The sequence below is a fragment of the Mauremys mutica genome, chromosome 18, assembly GCF_020497125.1.
Source record: "Mauremys mutica isolate MM-2020 ecotype Southern chromosome 18, ASM2049712v1, whole genome shotgun sequence".
NCBI lineage: Eukaryota > Metazoa > Chordata > Testudines > Geoemydidae > Mauremys > Mauremys mutica.
This window is the reverse complement of record NC_059089.1, coordinates 18,399,747-18,417,748: the sequence shown is the minus strand read 5'-3', so window position 1 is coordinate 18,417,748 and position 18,002 is coordinate 18,399,747. Positions and strand designations below refer to the sequence as shown.

At 43.6% G+C, this 18,002-nt stretch overlaps 1 protein-coding gene across 20 annotated transcripts in view; it reads right to left on the bottom strand.

The window, feature by feature from the left end:
• Positions 1-387: 387 nt before the first annotated feature.
• The window catches only part of FUBP3 (far upstream element binding protein 3), a 70,272-nt gene continuing 52,657 nt past the window's right edge, over positions 388-18,002 (bottom strand). For 14 of the 20 annotated variants that reach the window (XM_044992730.1, XM_044992725.1, XM_044992728.1 and 11 more), the window contains 7 exons: positions 11,887-12,047; positions 10,485-10,558; positions 9,891-9,967; positions 6,866-6,934; positions 4,609-4,680; positions 3,708-3,835; positions 388-1,739 (listed from right to left, as the gene is read on the bottom strand). In XM_044992730.1, the coding sequence (XP_044848665.1) occupies positions 1,731-1,739; positions 3,708-3,835; positions 4,609-4,680; positions 6,866-6,934; positions 9,891-9,967; positions 10,485-10,558; positions 11,887-12,047 (590 nt within the window). In that variant the 3' untranslated portion in view covers positions 388-1,730. The remainder of the gene's footprint in view (positions 1,740-3,707; positions 3,836-4,608; positions 4,681-6,865; positions 6,935-9,890; positions 9,968-10,484; positions 10,559-11,886; positions 12,048-18,002) is intronic. The other 6 variants (XM_044992722.1, XM_044992729.1, XM_044992731.1 and 3 more) reach the window with 3 other exon arrangements.

Below are 18,002 nucleotides of genomic sequence, written 5' to 3'. Positions count from 1 at the left end.
GCAATAACAGTGTTTACGCAGGTGCAGACAAACCTTCTGGATCATTCCTGTTTATAGAAAACTTCCCTTTATTAAACAGATCTCTCTGGCCATAGGCATTTGCATTTAGAATACCTGACTGTGGAACTCCTTCGTGTCCCATTATTTCAAAAGACACATCCACGTGCCATTAAGAGTTTGACTGGAATTAAGGCTCTCAAGTCAACATAATGGCGTTATCTGAAACCATTAACATGAAATCATTTGGAGCTAAGTTGATGTGATCCGCGCCAGGTATGCAGGCCGAGATGGTGCTCGTTGAGGTAAAAGCAGTTAGCCCACGCTCACGATAGTTACTTTCAGAGGAGAGTGAGCAAACTGAGTAAAGCAGACTAAAAATACTTCACCCACAAGACATCTTGTGGAAATTTTATTATATAGAGTGTAAAATGAAACTGTCAGTCAAATAAAAAGAACACTTTTTTTTAACATCATGCTCAACATTATCCAATGGCGTTTCTTTATAGTTAGACATTTCAAGCATTATAAGGAAAAAATAAGGAAAGAACCCAAGAACAGTAACTTCAGTACATTTCAAAACGGAATGTCCCGCAGGTCAATTAAAAATGCAAGAAAAAATAGCTTCAATTCCGTTTTTTTCCTTTAAAAATACACTGTTATCTGTACAAGAAACACTACAGTAAACATTGGAAATCATATTATCCCTTTTATTAAATCAAAATTATTTAGCGCATACTGTGGTTAATACTAGATTCATTTATTTCTCTAGGTAATTTGACAAATATTAGATAAGAAAATATTTAAAAAGAAAAATGAAAAAAGCAAAAAACACCTTGGAATTAAAAAATAGTTACTACTTTTTATATGGTTTAATGTTCCACAGTGTTTGTTAAAGGTACTAATAGCAGATTCATTTTAATATTAAAAATAACAGTATTTATATTTCTGAGAGCATAGAGGAAGGGTTTTTTTGTTTTTTTTTTTTAAACAAGCTTGGAGGTCTTAGATACATAAATGCAACCAGCAATGGAGACATGAAAAAATGTATTGCTAAAAAAATTAACACATTTTTATATTATCCTTTAGAACTCTAGAAATTATACAAACCCTACAAAATACCTCCCGCCCCCCACTTGCCTGACAGCAAAACAGTAAGTGTCTCAATACAGAATTCACATAATTAATTAATTACAATACATACCATAGTTCAGTTTTTTAAAAAATGCAATAAAATCAAAGACAGCCAAGATACAAGAAATTAGAAGTAAAACATTTAATGAATTTACATATTTAAGAATATTTAAATACTGTTTAAAATTTTTTTTTTTTAGGATTTGTTACATACCACCTAAGACTTCCAAGCCACTCTTTCTGTTGCAACAGAAAAGATTGAAAACTAAAGAAAAAAAAACACACAAAAAACCACATGTTGAAATGTCACAGCTCTGGGGTGCGTTTTGGTGCCTGTAATTCTCTGGCTTCTTTCCAAAAAGAATCCCGGAGTTTTTACAAATTTGGAAACAAAAAATTACCAGCATGTCCATAAGTTTAGTACATTACTAATTGTTCCTGATTCTTAGAAAAGTTCAGTTTAGATTATCCTACAACTAGTGTTTCACAAACAAACAGAAAAGTCTTCATCAAAATGTTGCAAATCTAGAAACCTCTGTTACAAAAAGGTTTTCTTCCACAATGATTCCAAGAAAAAAAATTGCCACAAGGACATTGTTCTACTGCTCCTGCATAGAAAGAGAAAGAAACAAAGTCAACTTAGGCCTACACTTAAATCTTATACGGACAGCTTTGTCAGGCAAGGCTAACACCCCACCCCCACCCCCTGGACCAACATAGCTATGTCAGCAAAACCTGAGTATAGACGCAGCTATGCCTACAGACAACTGCTTCTGTTGGCATAGCTACTGTCATTCAGGGAGTTGGGCCTGTCAGCATACTCAGTTTACGCTGGGGGTTTATGCCAACCTAGGCTCTGTAGTGTAGACACAGCCTTACTCAGCAGCAAGTTCTAAAGTGATCTCCAGAAAACGCCTGCCCATTCTAACAAACGAGGATATGTACCACACAGGGATACCTGAGAAGTAAGTCTCTGCAAGAACTCAGCCATAATACCTCTTATCCCTGAGCTTTCTTCCTGGGAGTCCATGCCCCTCAAAGAACTTTATTTCTTTCTCCACAGGCCCAGGCTTTTCTACAGAAGACTGGAAGGGGACTCCCTTTAGTACTACTTCCAGATCAGCTAGAAGGTAATTTAATTACACTAAATATTCCCTCCCATGGCATTTCCAGCAAGTCTGGGACCAGAGTGAGTATGCAGGTTCCTGCAGAACAGTGGGCTGCACCATCAGTAATTTTATGGCCTAACGTTTGTCTCTCTAGGAATTTGAGTTTCAGTGCTGATGAAAGGTGCCGGACAGCCATACCCACGAATTATCCACAGACAATGGCAGTGCAAGCTTTTCTATACTGCCTATGAGTGGGCTTCTACCCAGACCTGGGGTGTAGGAGGCTAAAGTCTGGGCCTTAACATCTTTCTTTCCCTAATAGTGCAAACAGAAGCACCGAGAGAGGCAGGACCTGCCCACTAGTCAATTAACAGACCAGCAAGTCATTTCACACTTGTTACCATGCACCCATCATATGCTAGTAACTACAGCTGGTAAAAGACATCCAAGGGAGCAATTTTCATTAAATTTTTAATTCAGATTGACAAAAAGTGAGTTGAAGTTTGATGAAAATCTTGATGAAAGTTTTGTTAGATTTTTCAGCTGGCCATAGAGCTGGTAGAAAAATTATGAAATTCCAATAAAGAAAGGAGGAAGTATTAGTTGAAAAACACAATTTTCACAAACTAGTAATAACTTTTGGGCTCTGCTGGGCTCTATTAAAACCAGTGACTCAGTGGTGAAGGGCTCTGCAACCCATTACCAAGCCAGTAAGTAATCTAGCTCTTTAACTTGGATTTTAATATGGAGTGCTGTTTTTAAAGTATCAGCCATCTTCATAACTTGCATGTGGGAGGTGCATATACACATCTCGCCAAATGTTCACCTTAGCAAGTCTAACTTTGCAGGCAACAGCTACTCCTGACCAAAGAAGCTTTGATGCTGGGATCCAAAATGAATCCCACTCAACCTTCAACTGGAAAGATGGCAACTGAACTGCAGGGCTTGAGTGACAGATAAGGTAGATATGGAATTAGCTACCATACATGCACAGTACAATCACTTTTCCAGTGATGTGTTTTCCCGTTAGGGCATTAGAACTGCAGGCCAGTTTTTCTGAAGCATTTGTGTATATTTGCAAACCCCTAACCCAGGCACAAGGATACCCAACATGCATGAAAGTCAAAGTCTGCATGTGGACGTGACCCTGCAAATTGGATGTGCACCTTGTGCAAGGCTGGTCCATCCATTGAGCTCTGAAATGCAGAGATCTTGGTAGCATGTGGATTGTGATGCAAGTGCCCACGAAAGCCAGTCAGCTCAGTTAGGTATTAAGCTTCCCATGAAGAGGCACAGTGGGTTGCAGTTAGCTGATTTCCCCTCTTCTTTCATTGTGTCTCAGGCATCAAGGCAGCTTTACTGCCTATGCCCATGGTGGGGTCTTCACCACACTGGGGTAAATGCTAAGCTACACTAACCCCTCCGAAGAGCAGCAGCAGCGGAGCTCGGTGGAACACAAATACAGACCTGGCTGTGAGCCTGAGCTTGCCCTAGTGTCTGTCCATAGTAGGCAGCCTGCTGTCTGTAATACTCCGCCCACGCCATTGTGTAGTCCGGCTGGGAACTTGCCTGAGAAGCAGCACTGGCAGCGTGACCTGGATGACGAAAAGGAAACACAGGTAGTCGAGCACCAGCGAGAGCAAGCAAACAAACCTACACTTACGATATTGTTTTATAAAGTTTCAATACAGCAGACATCTGAAAATACAGCAGCAGCAGCAACCTGCCATTTGGACAGAACAGGACACGTTTTAAGCAGATTGCAGGTTATTAGTTGGTGCGGCACTTTGAAAGCATAACAATTATTCCCATTGTTCAGGGACACTTGGCTTTGAAATTCTGCTTTGTTCATCCTTTGAGTCCTCCAGGTGAGGACCATCCAATAGCTCCAGAAGCTAGGGCATGGAAGATGCCAGAGTGGCATTCCTCTGAAATGTCAACGAGAAGACACCCCATCCCCGCAATTCCTCAGTCACCAAAGTATAGAGCTTTTCCTGTATCTCGGAGAGCAAGTCCCACCCGCCTTCAGGCCTTTTGCCAGTTCTTGTTCTGCTCAGGCACGGGTACATGTGCAAACATTTTCCTAATACAGACCAACTTCTTGAGGTGCACCTGAAAGGGAACAAACAGTCCACTGTGGACTGCAGTTCATTGGCCTCACCTTGCCCTGAGACGGTGCAGTAATGAGCAAGACTTAAAGCTTTCTGTGGGAGAACTACAAGCACCCTCACCAACAGGAGGGCCCAAAAAGGGATTTGTAAGGGAATGGGACCTTATAATGCAAGGGAGTGGAGACAAGTTAGTGGATTAGAGCTAACTCTGTTTATAACAAGAGTTTATTCATCTCCAGCAGCCCTGTTTCACTCACTCTGTTTTTTGTAATACTCCTCCCACGCCTTGCTGTAATCAGGCTGGCTGTTCTGCTGCTGGCTCTGTTGGCCTGTGCAAAGAGGACAACAACGGGCATGTCAATAAGGAACAGATGACAAGTCTCTAGCTAGTGACATCTCCCCAACAGACAGCTCCTGGCTCTAAGTCTACTGCCCATGCCTTCAACATTCCTCTTCACGCCTTGCTACAACAGGTGGGATTCTTCGCTTGGGAAGAGCCATTTTAAAGAGTAAGGGTGCCTGAGTTGTCCCCATTTAAATCCTTTCCTCAGGGAGCAGCACACTAGTCTCCTACCTGTGGTGAACAGCTGAAGCCAAATTGACTTTGCTGGACAAATACTTAGCCAGCATTGCAAGCCATCCTATGACATAACCGGCAACCTCTGGAGAATGTTTACTAGCTGGTACTACAGGAGAACTGAAGGGCACTGGCAGAACCATGATGGAGGAGGAAGACTGAACAGCACTGGCCTGCGCCAGTGAGAAAGGCTGCCTGTGTCCTTGGCAGTTAAATTCACATTCAAAAGAGGGAGACCTGGGATGGAAAAAAAATGTGTACATCCCTGGTTGACAACCCAGTCTCTGCTAAGCCAAGCTCCTATGACAGAGCGCCCAAGGAACCAGCTTGAGATCACTATGCTGTTCTTTATGTTCATCTCAGAAGGGATTCTGAGGGGCTAGAATAGCCCCTGCTCGTTCGGTGACAGCACACTGCAAAGAGCCATCAATTAGAATACCTGGTTTGCAGTGTCTGCTGACACCCTGCATCCACACACAACAGCTATCCCATGCACCTCACAGGTGCTGGGCACGCCAGCCGGTTGCAGTACTTGGGATGCAGTCTTTAGCTCAGCGTTAACGGAGCCTGCGCAGCCTATCCTGGCTTTGTCGGAGCATGGCAAGGGAGCTGCGAGCTCTGTGGCAAGACCAACACCGGCCCACAACGCTGGGCCTTGCATGTGGAAGCTATCCAAAAGACCGGCTTCCAGCAACACTGATGCACACTATGGAGCCGGTTATTCTCGAAGTCCCAGAACACACCGGTGTCACCCTAGTTGTAAGGAATATGCTGGCAATGGATGCAGACTGTTTTAGAAAACTGTGCTGCTGCGCAGGCACACAAAAGCTTGTCTCTCTGGCCAATGGAAGTCAGTCTAATAGAAGATTTTACCTCACCCCTGCTTGGTCTCTCACAAGAGAGCCAATCATTTCATAAAGCATTTCTGCAGCCACTTCTCTGCTGAGAGCACATGCACCCTTTGAAAAGAGTCAAACAATCAGCATGTCTAAGCTTCAACTAGGGGAGAGGCCATCCATCTGGGCCCAGGGCACCCCCCCTTACCCATACCATTACGGTTAATGCACAGGACCTGCAGAATCATGTGGCAGACTAACTCAAGAGCAATATAGACAACGTACTAGTTAGAGACACAGCAAGGAAAGCCAGGCGGACTAAAATGCATAAGCGCTACACGAAAGCCAGTGCATGCATTAGACTGGTGGGTGAGGATGGGAGGCACAAAGAAAATAAAAAATGGAAGCATGCTCTTCCTGGTGATCTAACTGCCTTCACTCTCCATACGCAATCCTGGGTGCTGCCCTGCACTGCAACACAGGCTGAAGAGAGCTTTGAAGTGGCAGGGGCTGGGGGGGCAGGGTGAACATAATACACTGGAAGTGTGAAGTGGGTGGAGGAAACAGGGCAGCAGTGTCCTGTCCAGGGGCATAAAAGCGGGTTAAAAGACTTGACCAAAGCTACAAGTCAAGACCTTTTCTTGCAGAGGTCAGGGCTGCCTTGACTGTCCACCTGCTAATGCCAACAAAGGACCTCCTTCAATGCCTTTTCTTCTAGGAGAATTACAGTCCGCAGTGGGCTGAAAGGACACGCCGCTAAATACATTTCACGGCAAAATGTTTTACCCGGCCAGTTAATTTATTTAAGATGGGGGAGAAGTAATTAAAATCTAAATACATGTGTAGGGTTGGGGGGTCTGCTCCTCCTCTCACAAAGGGGGCTGTACTGGTGAAAGGGAAGAGGGGGGACATTCTAGAATTTGCTCTTGGGAAGTCTGTTCTGAAAAGTGATTCATCTGGCTCTTTGACAATGCTAATGAGACCATGGAAACCAGGCTGCGACACTTGCTTTAGAAGAGGCTGGGAAGGAAATGGTCAGAAACGGATTTTAGAGAAACTTTTATGTGTAAAAACAAGATGATGTAGGAGACAGGTATTTACCTAGTTTCTTATAATAATCCTCCCACGCCTTGGTGAACTCCACCTGGCCTGACTGGGTACCATTGTGATCTGCAGCAGGAGAAGAAAGCAGTGAGGTCTGCTTAAAGCACAGCATTATCTTGTCTGTCCTCTCTCTTTACCAAGACTGCCTTCAGAGTGGGCCTGGCTATAAACGGGAACATGGAGGGTTCTAAGCGGATACGGAACGGAACAGCCGACATTCCCACCAGGTTTAATAGCCGTGATGCAAGACACCTGACCCAGAGCATGGCAGGGGCGGTACGGACCCCAGCCGGTAAAGGGTTTGCCCAAGGGGTTACAGTTGGGAGCCCCAGGAAGCATTTGGGGGATGGGTGAGGGAGGGGGCGTACTTTTTCATCTGTGTCTGGCTTGGTGTTTGTGCCATTGTGACATCTGCATGCAAACAGGCCCCAAATCTGATCAGGGGCTGGTGGCAGGGTGGCCAATGAACAGCCTTCACTTATTCCATCGGCTCATAGCCCAACTCTGCTGACCTTCACGGCACGGTGCAAAGCCCATCTCTCTTCTTAAACCTTTGCTTGAGGAAGGGTGGGCTATGTCTAGGAGGGTTATTTTAGGAGAGGATTTTTCCTTTGTAAATAATTGCTCTTGGACAGCAAAGTTTGCACAGATTTTTTTGGTGGTGAATGACTCCCCTTGTTCTCATGCAAAATATTAAGTTATCTGGGGTGTTGTTTTATTTTTAACATGTGCACACTCTGAGGCAAGTACAGCAAAGTTTCATAATGCAAAAGGACGCACACCCAAAGCCTTTTTACATGAAAGCAAAGATAAGAGCCTTGAGTGTGCAGGAATGGTGAGGAAGCCTGCCTGACAGCTCTGATCCCAGGACGGGGAATCAAGATATTAACGGTACCCGTCCCTGCTTCATTCAAGCAATGTTAGCAGAGTTCTACTAACGGCTTTCCCCATGCAGAAAAAAAGTGTATTGTGGACATGGCGTTTGATCTTTAAGTCAGAAAGTTATGATGGAGTTTCTAAAACCCAGGACAGGCTGCCCTCCCGGACTCAAAGCAAACTGAAAACAATTGCTAGTAGCATATTTCTGGTGTTGCAGCGTAAAGGTAGCAAGAACACATTAGTGACCATTAGCACCGTGCTATAATGCTACCTGGGGAAGGAGTACGTTTGGGTGCTTGCATCACTTTACTACTTTGAGCTATCTGAACCACATATCCAATGTAATTATTTACAGTTCAATGCTTCCTAGACTGTATGTTCTTTGGGGCACAGACTGTGTCTTTGAAAGTGTCTGTACAGAGATTAGGACAATGGGCCCCTGTTCCCAATTGGGGCCCCTTTCTGCTATTGTAGCATATATATTAGAAATGTTAAGTTAATAATGCACTATGGCAGGGGATTTCCATGAACAAGATGCAGAATATTCAGAGCTATGGTTTCCATGGCACCAAATTTTAGTCTCTGATCTTGGAAATACGAATACAGCTGCACTTATAATCACTGTGCAGCACTCCAGGTGGTATGTAGAGCTGAAGTGTTGCATCTTGAGGAGGTCTGTTAGTGGGAAACCGCATGCTGCAGGCAGCAACCAGTTTTCAGATTCTTATTTCTAAACCAAACGTAACACTTAAAAAGACACCTGCCATTCCTAAGAAGTTTGAAAGGCTTATTTTTAAAAAACTTAAGTTATTCAAGTATTTAAAAATGTACAGAAAGTTCTCTTAGCACCTGAAATACCCCACATCATCCCAACACAGGTGAAGAGAATTGTATCCAGTTTCTGAACAGATTCACCTTTTGGCTGAGGGAAGGCATAAGGAGTTTCTGAAAGAAGTAGCCTCTTGGTCTGAAAGTTTAGGCCTCTTAAGAGTTACTTAAAGTGAAACCATCTCTACCAGAAGAGAAAAGTATTAACTTTGGGACTGCTGACAAACTGAAGTTAGTGTTTGCGTGAAACGACTGCTCCATGTGTTACAGTGACAAGTAGGAGAATGGCATTGCTGGAGCCACCTAAACTAAGGTGGGTCTGTTGTTCTCCCCCCTATCTGAACAGGTTGGGGCGTTTAAACAATCAGGGGGTCAAACGCCTGGCTCGGAGCAATAGCTACTCGAAGCAGGCACCTCGGCAGCCCAGTAGCCTCAGCAAGCAAACAGCTGCAGATCTGCTTTTCTGGGCTGGTGAATGGAGTGAAGGAGAGAAGTTTTGGAACTCTGACCAACAATGAATATGTACAACTTTATGTAATTTACTTTTAGCCATGTGACCAACTTGTCCTGTTTAACCGGTAAGGCATTGACTCATTCCCAGCATTTAACAGCTTGAGTGCTGGTCAGTACTTACAACCTTTCAGGGACATGCTATTCCAGTAAAAGAGAGTGTGTGTGTGTACGCGTGTGTGTGTGTGCGCGCGCTGTGTCACAGGGAGGTGAAACTAGGATGGAGCAAATCCTACCCTCTTCACCCTTCACCATCCAGCCCCCTCTCCTCTCCATTCATTCATTGCTCCCAGAATCCCAATCTTTCCTTCAGGCTGAGAAAAGAGTGGTGAGGGCAGCTCACATCAGGAGAGCAGGGGAGTAGCAAAGAGAATCAGGACAGTCAGGAGCAGAAAGGAGGTGTGCTGCTAATGACAGGCTGTGTGGCTAGTGAGAGGGAATGGTGCTGTCCAGTGCTCAAATGGGGAAGGCAGGAGGGGAGAGAGTCTAGAGGGGTGGGAAGGGTCTTGTTAGGAGGGGAGCAGAGAGGAAGTCCAAGCTCCTGCAGGAAAGAGGGGTGGACGCTTAAAACAAGCAGCTAACAGCAAAGAGTGATTTATAACAGGTTCTCTGCGCGCCTTCAATTTATGTTACACTAGTATAATCAGGAGCATTGATCCCTTACTCCAGGTGCACCTGCATGCACTTAATTGTATAACTTCTACCATCTTCCATACGAGTGGTCTCACGAGACCTGCAGCTGTGTACCTGTGTGGAGTACAGATTAACTTTTGACTTTTCTCAAACCAAAATGCCAACTACTTACTTGGGACTTGCTGTCCAGGCTGTTGCCACGTCTGGTAGGTGCTGCCCCAACCCTGCGTCATGAATGCCTGAGGACCACTGTGGATTATAATACCATACACTGAGGCAGACGGACAGAACGTTTTCTTAATAGATCATATGCACAAAAACAGGAACAGCATCAAAATGATTATTAGGAGTCAGCAGCTGCTAAGGCAAGAACGAACGCAAAAATAGGGGGAACTCCTGACCGGTCCAATACTGGAGAAGTGAGCGTGAAGGCCTTCCTTAGGTTACTAGTAGTAGAGCTGAAAGGAGGGCACATCAAACCTCACTCAGACTTGAGGCCAACAGTATCCGTTGCTAATTTAAATTTCTTTCCACACCTTGCCGCACTGATGGTTGGCGTTCTTAGATGTGGCAGGAACTGGCAGCTCCAATAAGGAGTTTTCTATAATTGGGCTTCAAAGCTTCATCTCACTCATCCTTGGATTCAGGAGTCTTCAATCTGACTTTCTACAAGTTTTCACTTATTCTTAAATCTTCACGCCTCAATCTAAAATGCTCACATTCACGCTCCCTATGTTAGAGTCCAAAGGACGTCATGGAAACTTACTTTTGATGAGGTGTAGCAGGTGCTTGGCTGAAAGGATTTTGACCAAAACTGCCAGGTCCACCCATGCTGGTACCCTGCCACAGAATCCACAAACACTTAATGTCATAATTCCTTGCACCATTTAACAAAACAAAAACAAAAACACCACCCAAAACCCCAGCTACTATGTTTAGATAAATAGTAAGAAAAGGGACCCGAAAGCACAGGACATACCACTCATGGCACCAATTCTGAAAGTGTAAAATTCTCAAAAGGCCTAAGTGAATTGGGAGCCCATTTTTGAAAACTGCTTAGGCTCCTATGTGTCTTGTTGAAAGCCAGTGGGATTTAGGAACGTATGAAAGTATTTCACTATATGTACTCCAAATCGAAAACACTCCTAGATTAGATTTTAAGACCAGAAGGCACCATTATGATAGTCTAGTCTGACCTCCTGCACAACACAGGCCACAGAATCTCACCCACCCACTACTGTAATAAACCCCTAACCTATATATGAGCTACTGAAATCCTCAAATCATGGTTTAAAGACTTCAAGGTGCAGAGAATCCTCTATCAAGTGACCCGTGCCCCACGCTGCAGAGGAAAGCAAAAAAAACCTCCAGGGTCTCTGCCAATCTGCCCTAGAGGAAAATTCCTTTTCGATCCCAAATATGGTGATCAGCTAAACTCTGAGCACGTGGGCAAGACTCACCAGCCAGACACCCAGGAAAGAATTCTCTGTAGTAACTCAGTTCCCAACCCATCTAACATCCCACTGGGCATATTTACTGCTAATAGTCAAAGGATTCAGTATAAAGGCTGCTTTTTCAGTTTTACAAGGTCCCACTTCAGTATTTTCTCACCTTTTACCCAAGTCTCACTTGACTAGGTTCTTTGGCCTGGTTCCATTACACTGCAATACCCATGGCTTTGTAACAGGTAGATTAAGAGCCACCATAGTGCCACTACAGTAACAGCAGTCTGTAGCGTCACAGAGATCCTGCCATCCCCTCTGTGCACTTCTGTAATCCCCAAGTAGCAACATAACTCAGTCTTCTCCCCTAGATGTGATTTTAGACACCCTTTTGGTACCCTACAAGATCTAATGCTTTGCCAGAAAAGATCTTCCATCCATCACAAAGCAGAGCAGCAGACCAGACTGGATTATTGAAGCAGGCTTCTGGGAGAAAGATTCCAGGCTACAGTAAATCCATCCATATTAATCCAGGTCTACTGGAGGGCCAGTTCGGACATTTCAGGCTGTCTGCTTACAAGCAAGTTGTTTTGAAGCCAGACTATCAACACCACAAGCATAGCACAGGATACAGAAGTTTGTGCCCCCGCCTACCCAAACCTTTATCAGTAAAAATACTCAACGCCAACTAAAAGCAGTTCAGAAGCAATCCCACAGGACACTTACACCAACTTTCTCATCTATGAGATGTCTAGCGAGCTCAATCTGTTGGGGAACTCCTCTAATGGTGAATATCCGTACGCTAGGGTCTGTGTTGGGAGGTGGATTTCTTTGCAGCTCCACGTGGGCTCCTGACTGCTGGTTTATGCTCTTGATGTTCTCTCCACCTGCAGAAAAGAGAAATCAAGGCATGAGAAGAGATGAGCATAAAATTCATTTAATTTATAGAGAGAGATGATCATCATGATTTCCAAAGCTACGTCCTACACCTGGAATAGATTTTCCCCCTACCCTTGTGCCTGCCCTAAGCAGTGAAGGAAACACTATAGTGCATATAGTCATAATACTTTGGCTCACATCCCCACCACACCCCTCTCCATTTATTTGTAAGTGCACCCAGAGACCAAGTCTTTGCTGCTACATGCCAGACTTCTGTCTCTTACTGGGTCAGCCAACGCCACTTAACGTCTGAAGAAGGGTATGTACCTTAGTGCCTTTGCACGCTTTGCTGGGCTGCTGAGCAAATTCAGTATTACTGGCACATATCTTGTGAACAATAGAGCCCAAAGACAAGGATTCTTCCTGCTAATTTACCACCATCTCTTACTCTTAGGCCAGCTAACCAGTACAAATGCAGAAGTTATTTCTCAAGAAAAGTAACATTGTTATTCTTCCTGACTTAAGGCTACACGTTCACTGCTGAAACAGGTGTTTTGTTTGTTTGACAGCACGACAGCTAAGGTGCATTACTTATCTCACTGTAAAACACATCTTTTTTTTTTTTTTTTTTTTTAAAGCAGTGAGGACAAAGCCTGGTAGTTTTCCTATGGTTATGCAACGTTCAACAGGTGCTTTCCTTAAAATCCTACCGGCTCCTGCAGCCACTTCCCACTTGCAATGCAGCACAAATGGCTACATACACTTCTGGAACAATGCAAGGTTCACAGTTGCCAGCCTGTCACTTCACAGCTAGAGCTCAGGCTTGTATACACGAGGAAATTAACCACAATAAGCTACTCAAAACAGCTCCCCATGTGGACCCTTATCACAGAATAAGGGTCCACATGGGGAATTATTCAAGCTTTAAATTCAAAGCCTATCTTAAGCTGAAATAACTTTCCAGTGTAGACATGTCCTTTAGTGCATCTTTGGCGAACATATATGAACAGTGAACCAGCTCTCTCAGATAAGTGAGTGCACAAGAGTACTCTTAGGCACGGCGGAGCTAATGAAATCCAGTTTGACTTCGTGACAAAACTTGAAGTCTCAGTCTCTTAATGAAATTTGCTTAACAAAAGCGTCAGCCAATGTTACAATGGTTCAATTCTTCTTTTGGAATTTCACAGAACTTACAGATCAGCGCCACTCAACTGGAGAAAAGGGTGTGTGTGTTGGGGGGAGTTTTACAGCTCTGATTCCTACAGACCTAGATAAGGGCACTAGCTGAAACATACACTGCAAGGGGGAGAAAAGGAAACTAATGAGCAATTGAGCAAAAAAGTTGATTAAAGTGTATCCATAAGTAGCTTCCTTGTTTTTGCCAGTGTTCCTAAAACCAGCCCTGAACACAACTTCAAGACAAAGTGTGGACATTGAGCACATTTGTTCATTTCATTGTAAAACTTGTGACCTTTTCAACATTCTATACCCCCTTTTGTGGGAGGAAGAGTCACCCCTAGGCAATTAACTCTTTCTAGATGCATTTTGGGGGATTAGAGAAGTTTTTATGCCACATCCTTCCTTCTGCAGGAAGAACAGATTATCCTGTGCAGCCAAATAGGAAACCATCCATTTCAACTGTGATTTGGAAAGTTCTGAGAGGAATTTGGAAACAAGAATTGTTTCCTTGAACATGTTAGGATGTGTGCACAATCAACAGAGAGAGTCTTGGGGCCTGCTTACGTGCTCACTAAGCTGCCATATGGAATGGAAGGAAGTTTTCCACACTTTTAGCCTGCCTACTTGTGAGTGCATAGAAAGGAAGAGAACTTGGTATCTGTGACAGATGCTAATGTGAACATCAAAGCTATGTGTAACCTCTCCTGAGCTCTAAATATCTTCCCTTTTGACTTGCTATCCTTGCCCAGCTGTAAATGACTACAGCGTATTTAGTTTCAAATTGTCTCCATAATTAGCATTTCACATTTCATTATGCAAGTTACCAAGAGCAGAAATGTTTAGGGGAAGCTATTAAATGTGGGCCTGTTTCCCACCAGCTTCTTCTTTTACCATCTGCACCAAGTGAAGTGAGTTATCTCTAGGCTTGTTCACAAAAGGTGTATGTTAGTCCCTTTAAGCACTGCACCTTCTTGAGTATCAGAATTCTTCTTCCTGCCCCTCACCCTCTGAGATATCCCTCACCCATTCGAGATATCTTCTTACACTGCCTTTGGAGCATACAAGCAAGCTGAAGCAGCCAACGTGATGCTGCAGCGTCGGAAGGAGTTCACCTTCCTTCATAATGAGGTCACCCGCTCGGCGCATGGTGGCTGTCTACAGATTTATTTGGCAGCTTGCTCCATTCTTCTACCTGACGGGGGGCAGAAATGATCCAGGAGTGGCCCCCCAGCTGGACGTGAAATTGTAAAGCAATTAATCAAACCTGCTAAAAGGCAGAGCTGACAAGAGCTGGGCCAGCCACGTTATCTGTCAATATTGCTGTATTTATCATGGAAATCCAGCGGGGCCCCTGAGAGGCTGCAGTTTGTTTCCAGGCACCAGCACACAGAAAAAGCACTTGACATTTGTATGGCTTTCCACTCCACCCTTCACCAAGTCTTTCAAACAAGACAAGCTGCACCTACCCACCCCTAGAGCAAAAAAAATACAACCAACTTTCAGTGAGCCTTGGCATTTCCTTATTAAGCCCCAGAATGCCCACCATGCCCACGTGGAAAAGGCACTGGGATCAGTTACTGTGCACAGCTGATACAAAGCGTGTAACAATCAGGCCTGAATTCCTTTTCCTCCTCTGACCCCCTCAAGGGCAGTTTTTAAGGCAACAAGAAATACGGCCGTTACTAACATCTACTCTTTCGTAGACATGATGCTCATGCATGTGTCAGCTTCGGATCCTGTAGAGGAAGGATGGTCCAAAGGTGAGATACTAGCTTGGAACCCAAGTTCAGGTCCTTGCTCTGCCACAGACTTTCTGCATGACCTTGGGCAAGCCACTTAGCCTCTCTGATTCCCAACACTACAATGGAGTTAACAGCACTGTCCTGCCTCACAGGATGTTTGTGAGGATAAACACATTAAAGATTGTGAGGCCAGATTAGTACCTAAAATAGTCTAGATTACATGAAATTCATAGTCTTCAACAGGAAAGGTCCAATTCTAAAGCAGTCTATTTTTAGTTTAATTAAGTTACTTATAATTTTTTCCAGTCAAAAATAAACAACTCTTATTCCAAATTCTTTAATCCTAAACACACTGTCACCCCAGGATTATAAGAGTTACTTTACAGCCATCTGATTAACAAACTGATTTTACAGAAATTGCTCTAGTGACCCCTGCTGTATTGATACATGTGTTTCCATTATGTGTCAAAAAAATTGGAGTTAGTAAGAAAAAAGCCAAGTCTACTCTGAGCTGCATTTCCCAGAGTCTTCTTTCCCATCAGTCTCATGACTGTAGTTAATGACTGAAGAAAATGGTTAAAATATAATGAAAAGATTAAGTGATTTATTCTCAGTCAGATGCAGTATTAGAATCTCATTCACATGGAAATTTTCCATTAAAGAGCCAACTTGGGACTCTGCTCTTAATTTCTCTGTGGAAGAAGCCCCTAGGGTTTCACTGGCTGACCCATCCAGAAATTTAGCTTCAATATTCCAAGTGCCAAATGGCTAAACTCCTTATCCCCAGCCAGGCCTGGGTGTTTTAGAATAGAGGATTCCTATTTGGCCATCCAGAAAGAGTATTAACCTTGGAAATAACATCCCCTCTTCCTCCCACTTGACATACAGGTGACAAAAGGTCAGAAATTGTGGGAGTGTGGGAAGAGAACTGACTGACACAGAAGGCTCTGAAAATGTGTGTCATATCCATTTCTCATCCAAGACTCCCAGGAGACAAAGCTACAGCCATCACTCCCAACTAACAGATATAAATGAACTAACAATACAAGTGTAAATACTCCAATAGTACTGATTTGCAAGTAAATATTACACAATTTTAAATGCTCAAAGCACTGTACAGTTAATAATCAATCCCCTGAAAGCCTCGGGTAAGTGGTCCCATTTTACTGATGGGGAAACAAAAGTACAATGGCTTACACCCACAATCACACGGCAAGACTCCGGCAGAGCCAGCATTAGAATTCAGGAGCTTCTCACACCTAACCCTGTGGTCGCTCCTCCAGATGACAGCACTTATGTTAAAGAGACAACATGTCTATACATTGTGGAAACCCTAGTTACTTTTCTGTACTTTCTAATGGTTACTGGTAGCTACTGCAATAGTTAAAATAGCAATGGTAGTTTCCATTATTATATTTTACCATGTTGACAGCTTTTGCTTTTGAGAATATTTTCTTTGCTTGGTCTCTGCCCTGACAGGATTTTTTGTTGAAAGACTGAGCACAATATCTTCAGCTGTTTCTGAATTATGCATTTTTGCATTGCTAATACATTTTCACTACACTTGTGAATAGGGTTACAGCAAAAACTAAGCCTGAAACTGTTTAGAGAGTTTCCTTATAGCTTTCTAAAGGGGGAGGGGGATGAGACTGGGAATGGGGAGATTTGAAGGGAATTAATTTAAAAAACTGAACTTTCTTAAAGCAGTCAGCCCTAAGCATGTTCACAGCAGCATCTGAAAAGTCTTAACGAAGGCCAATTCCTTTATGATTGTCACAGCACATTCATCCTGCCCAATGATAATTGGTACAGAATGCTGGCACGCTTCATGAGAAAAGCCAAATGTCACTGGACCATGACAAAATCCCCTCAAAAGCACACTAACACCAAGTGCAGAAGAAAACAGTAAGAAACGAGAAAAACAAATAGCGCCTCTTCTCTTGAATTTAAGAGCACTGCCACACTTCTGGCTGCATTCTGCAAATCCCAAGCTTTTATTGTCAATGATAGAGAGGCATCACTATGCCACAAATGTAACAGGGAAGCAGCAATGCAGCCTGGCAGAAAATTCTCTAACCAGCAGCAAAATGGGAACCCACTGCTACTTGATTTACTTGCACTCCGGGGACACTAAAAGCCGAATTGGGACTATTGAAATGCTAACATTAAGCACACAGATCATTCTGTCCTAGAGTATAGAGAAATTAAATACAAACTACTTTCATGTGTTACTGTTGTAGTTAACCCCCCCCCCCAAAGTCAAGTTAAATATAGTGTAGTTATGGTGCACACTTTATAATCTGACGACACACACAGCCAAGTTACAACTGCTGTTGGAGCCTTCACCTTTGTACTTGGTATTGTTTGATTGGGACACAACTGTTCTAAGAAGGGAACACAAATGTTTCCATTACTTTGGTACACTTGAGTTCAATGACTAGGCAGCAGTGTTACACCAACTACAGAGAACTACAGACTCCAGGCAAGCTAAGGAGTCCTAGCCACTCATAGGGCACCTGCCCAGTCTATTATGCACCAAGAGATTAAATTCAGTGGGTAGGTTAGATCTTGCTGTTTCCAGACAGACTTCTAACTTACAGGTGACTACATAAGCTTGGCTACAGGTAGTCACTTGCTGATCTCCATGGACAAGGAGATACAACATTCGCTCCAACAAGTACCACCATGCAATGGAGTGTAAACTAAATACAAGACAGAGGCTACCACTATAGAAATGCAGCTGTTTGGTCTGTCCCCTTGCACTTTAAACCACTCTGCTAGAAAGGGTCCTCAAAAGGACCCAAGTCTTTTCATGAGATAGCTGCTTTGCATGACATGTACACCTGACAACTCAGAGATACGACTTTTCTGCATGAACAAACCCCCTTCCTCATAAAAAAAAAAGCTTAGAAAGTACATTTGTGAGACATGGCATCAGAAGGAAGGGTACAGAAAGCATCTGCCTTACTAGGTGGTTATGCTTACTAAGTTCCTTCTATGTTGTATGGTCATGGCCACTGACCTACAATTTTCAATATCGGA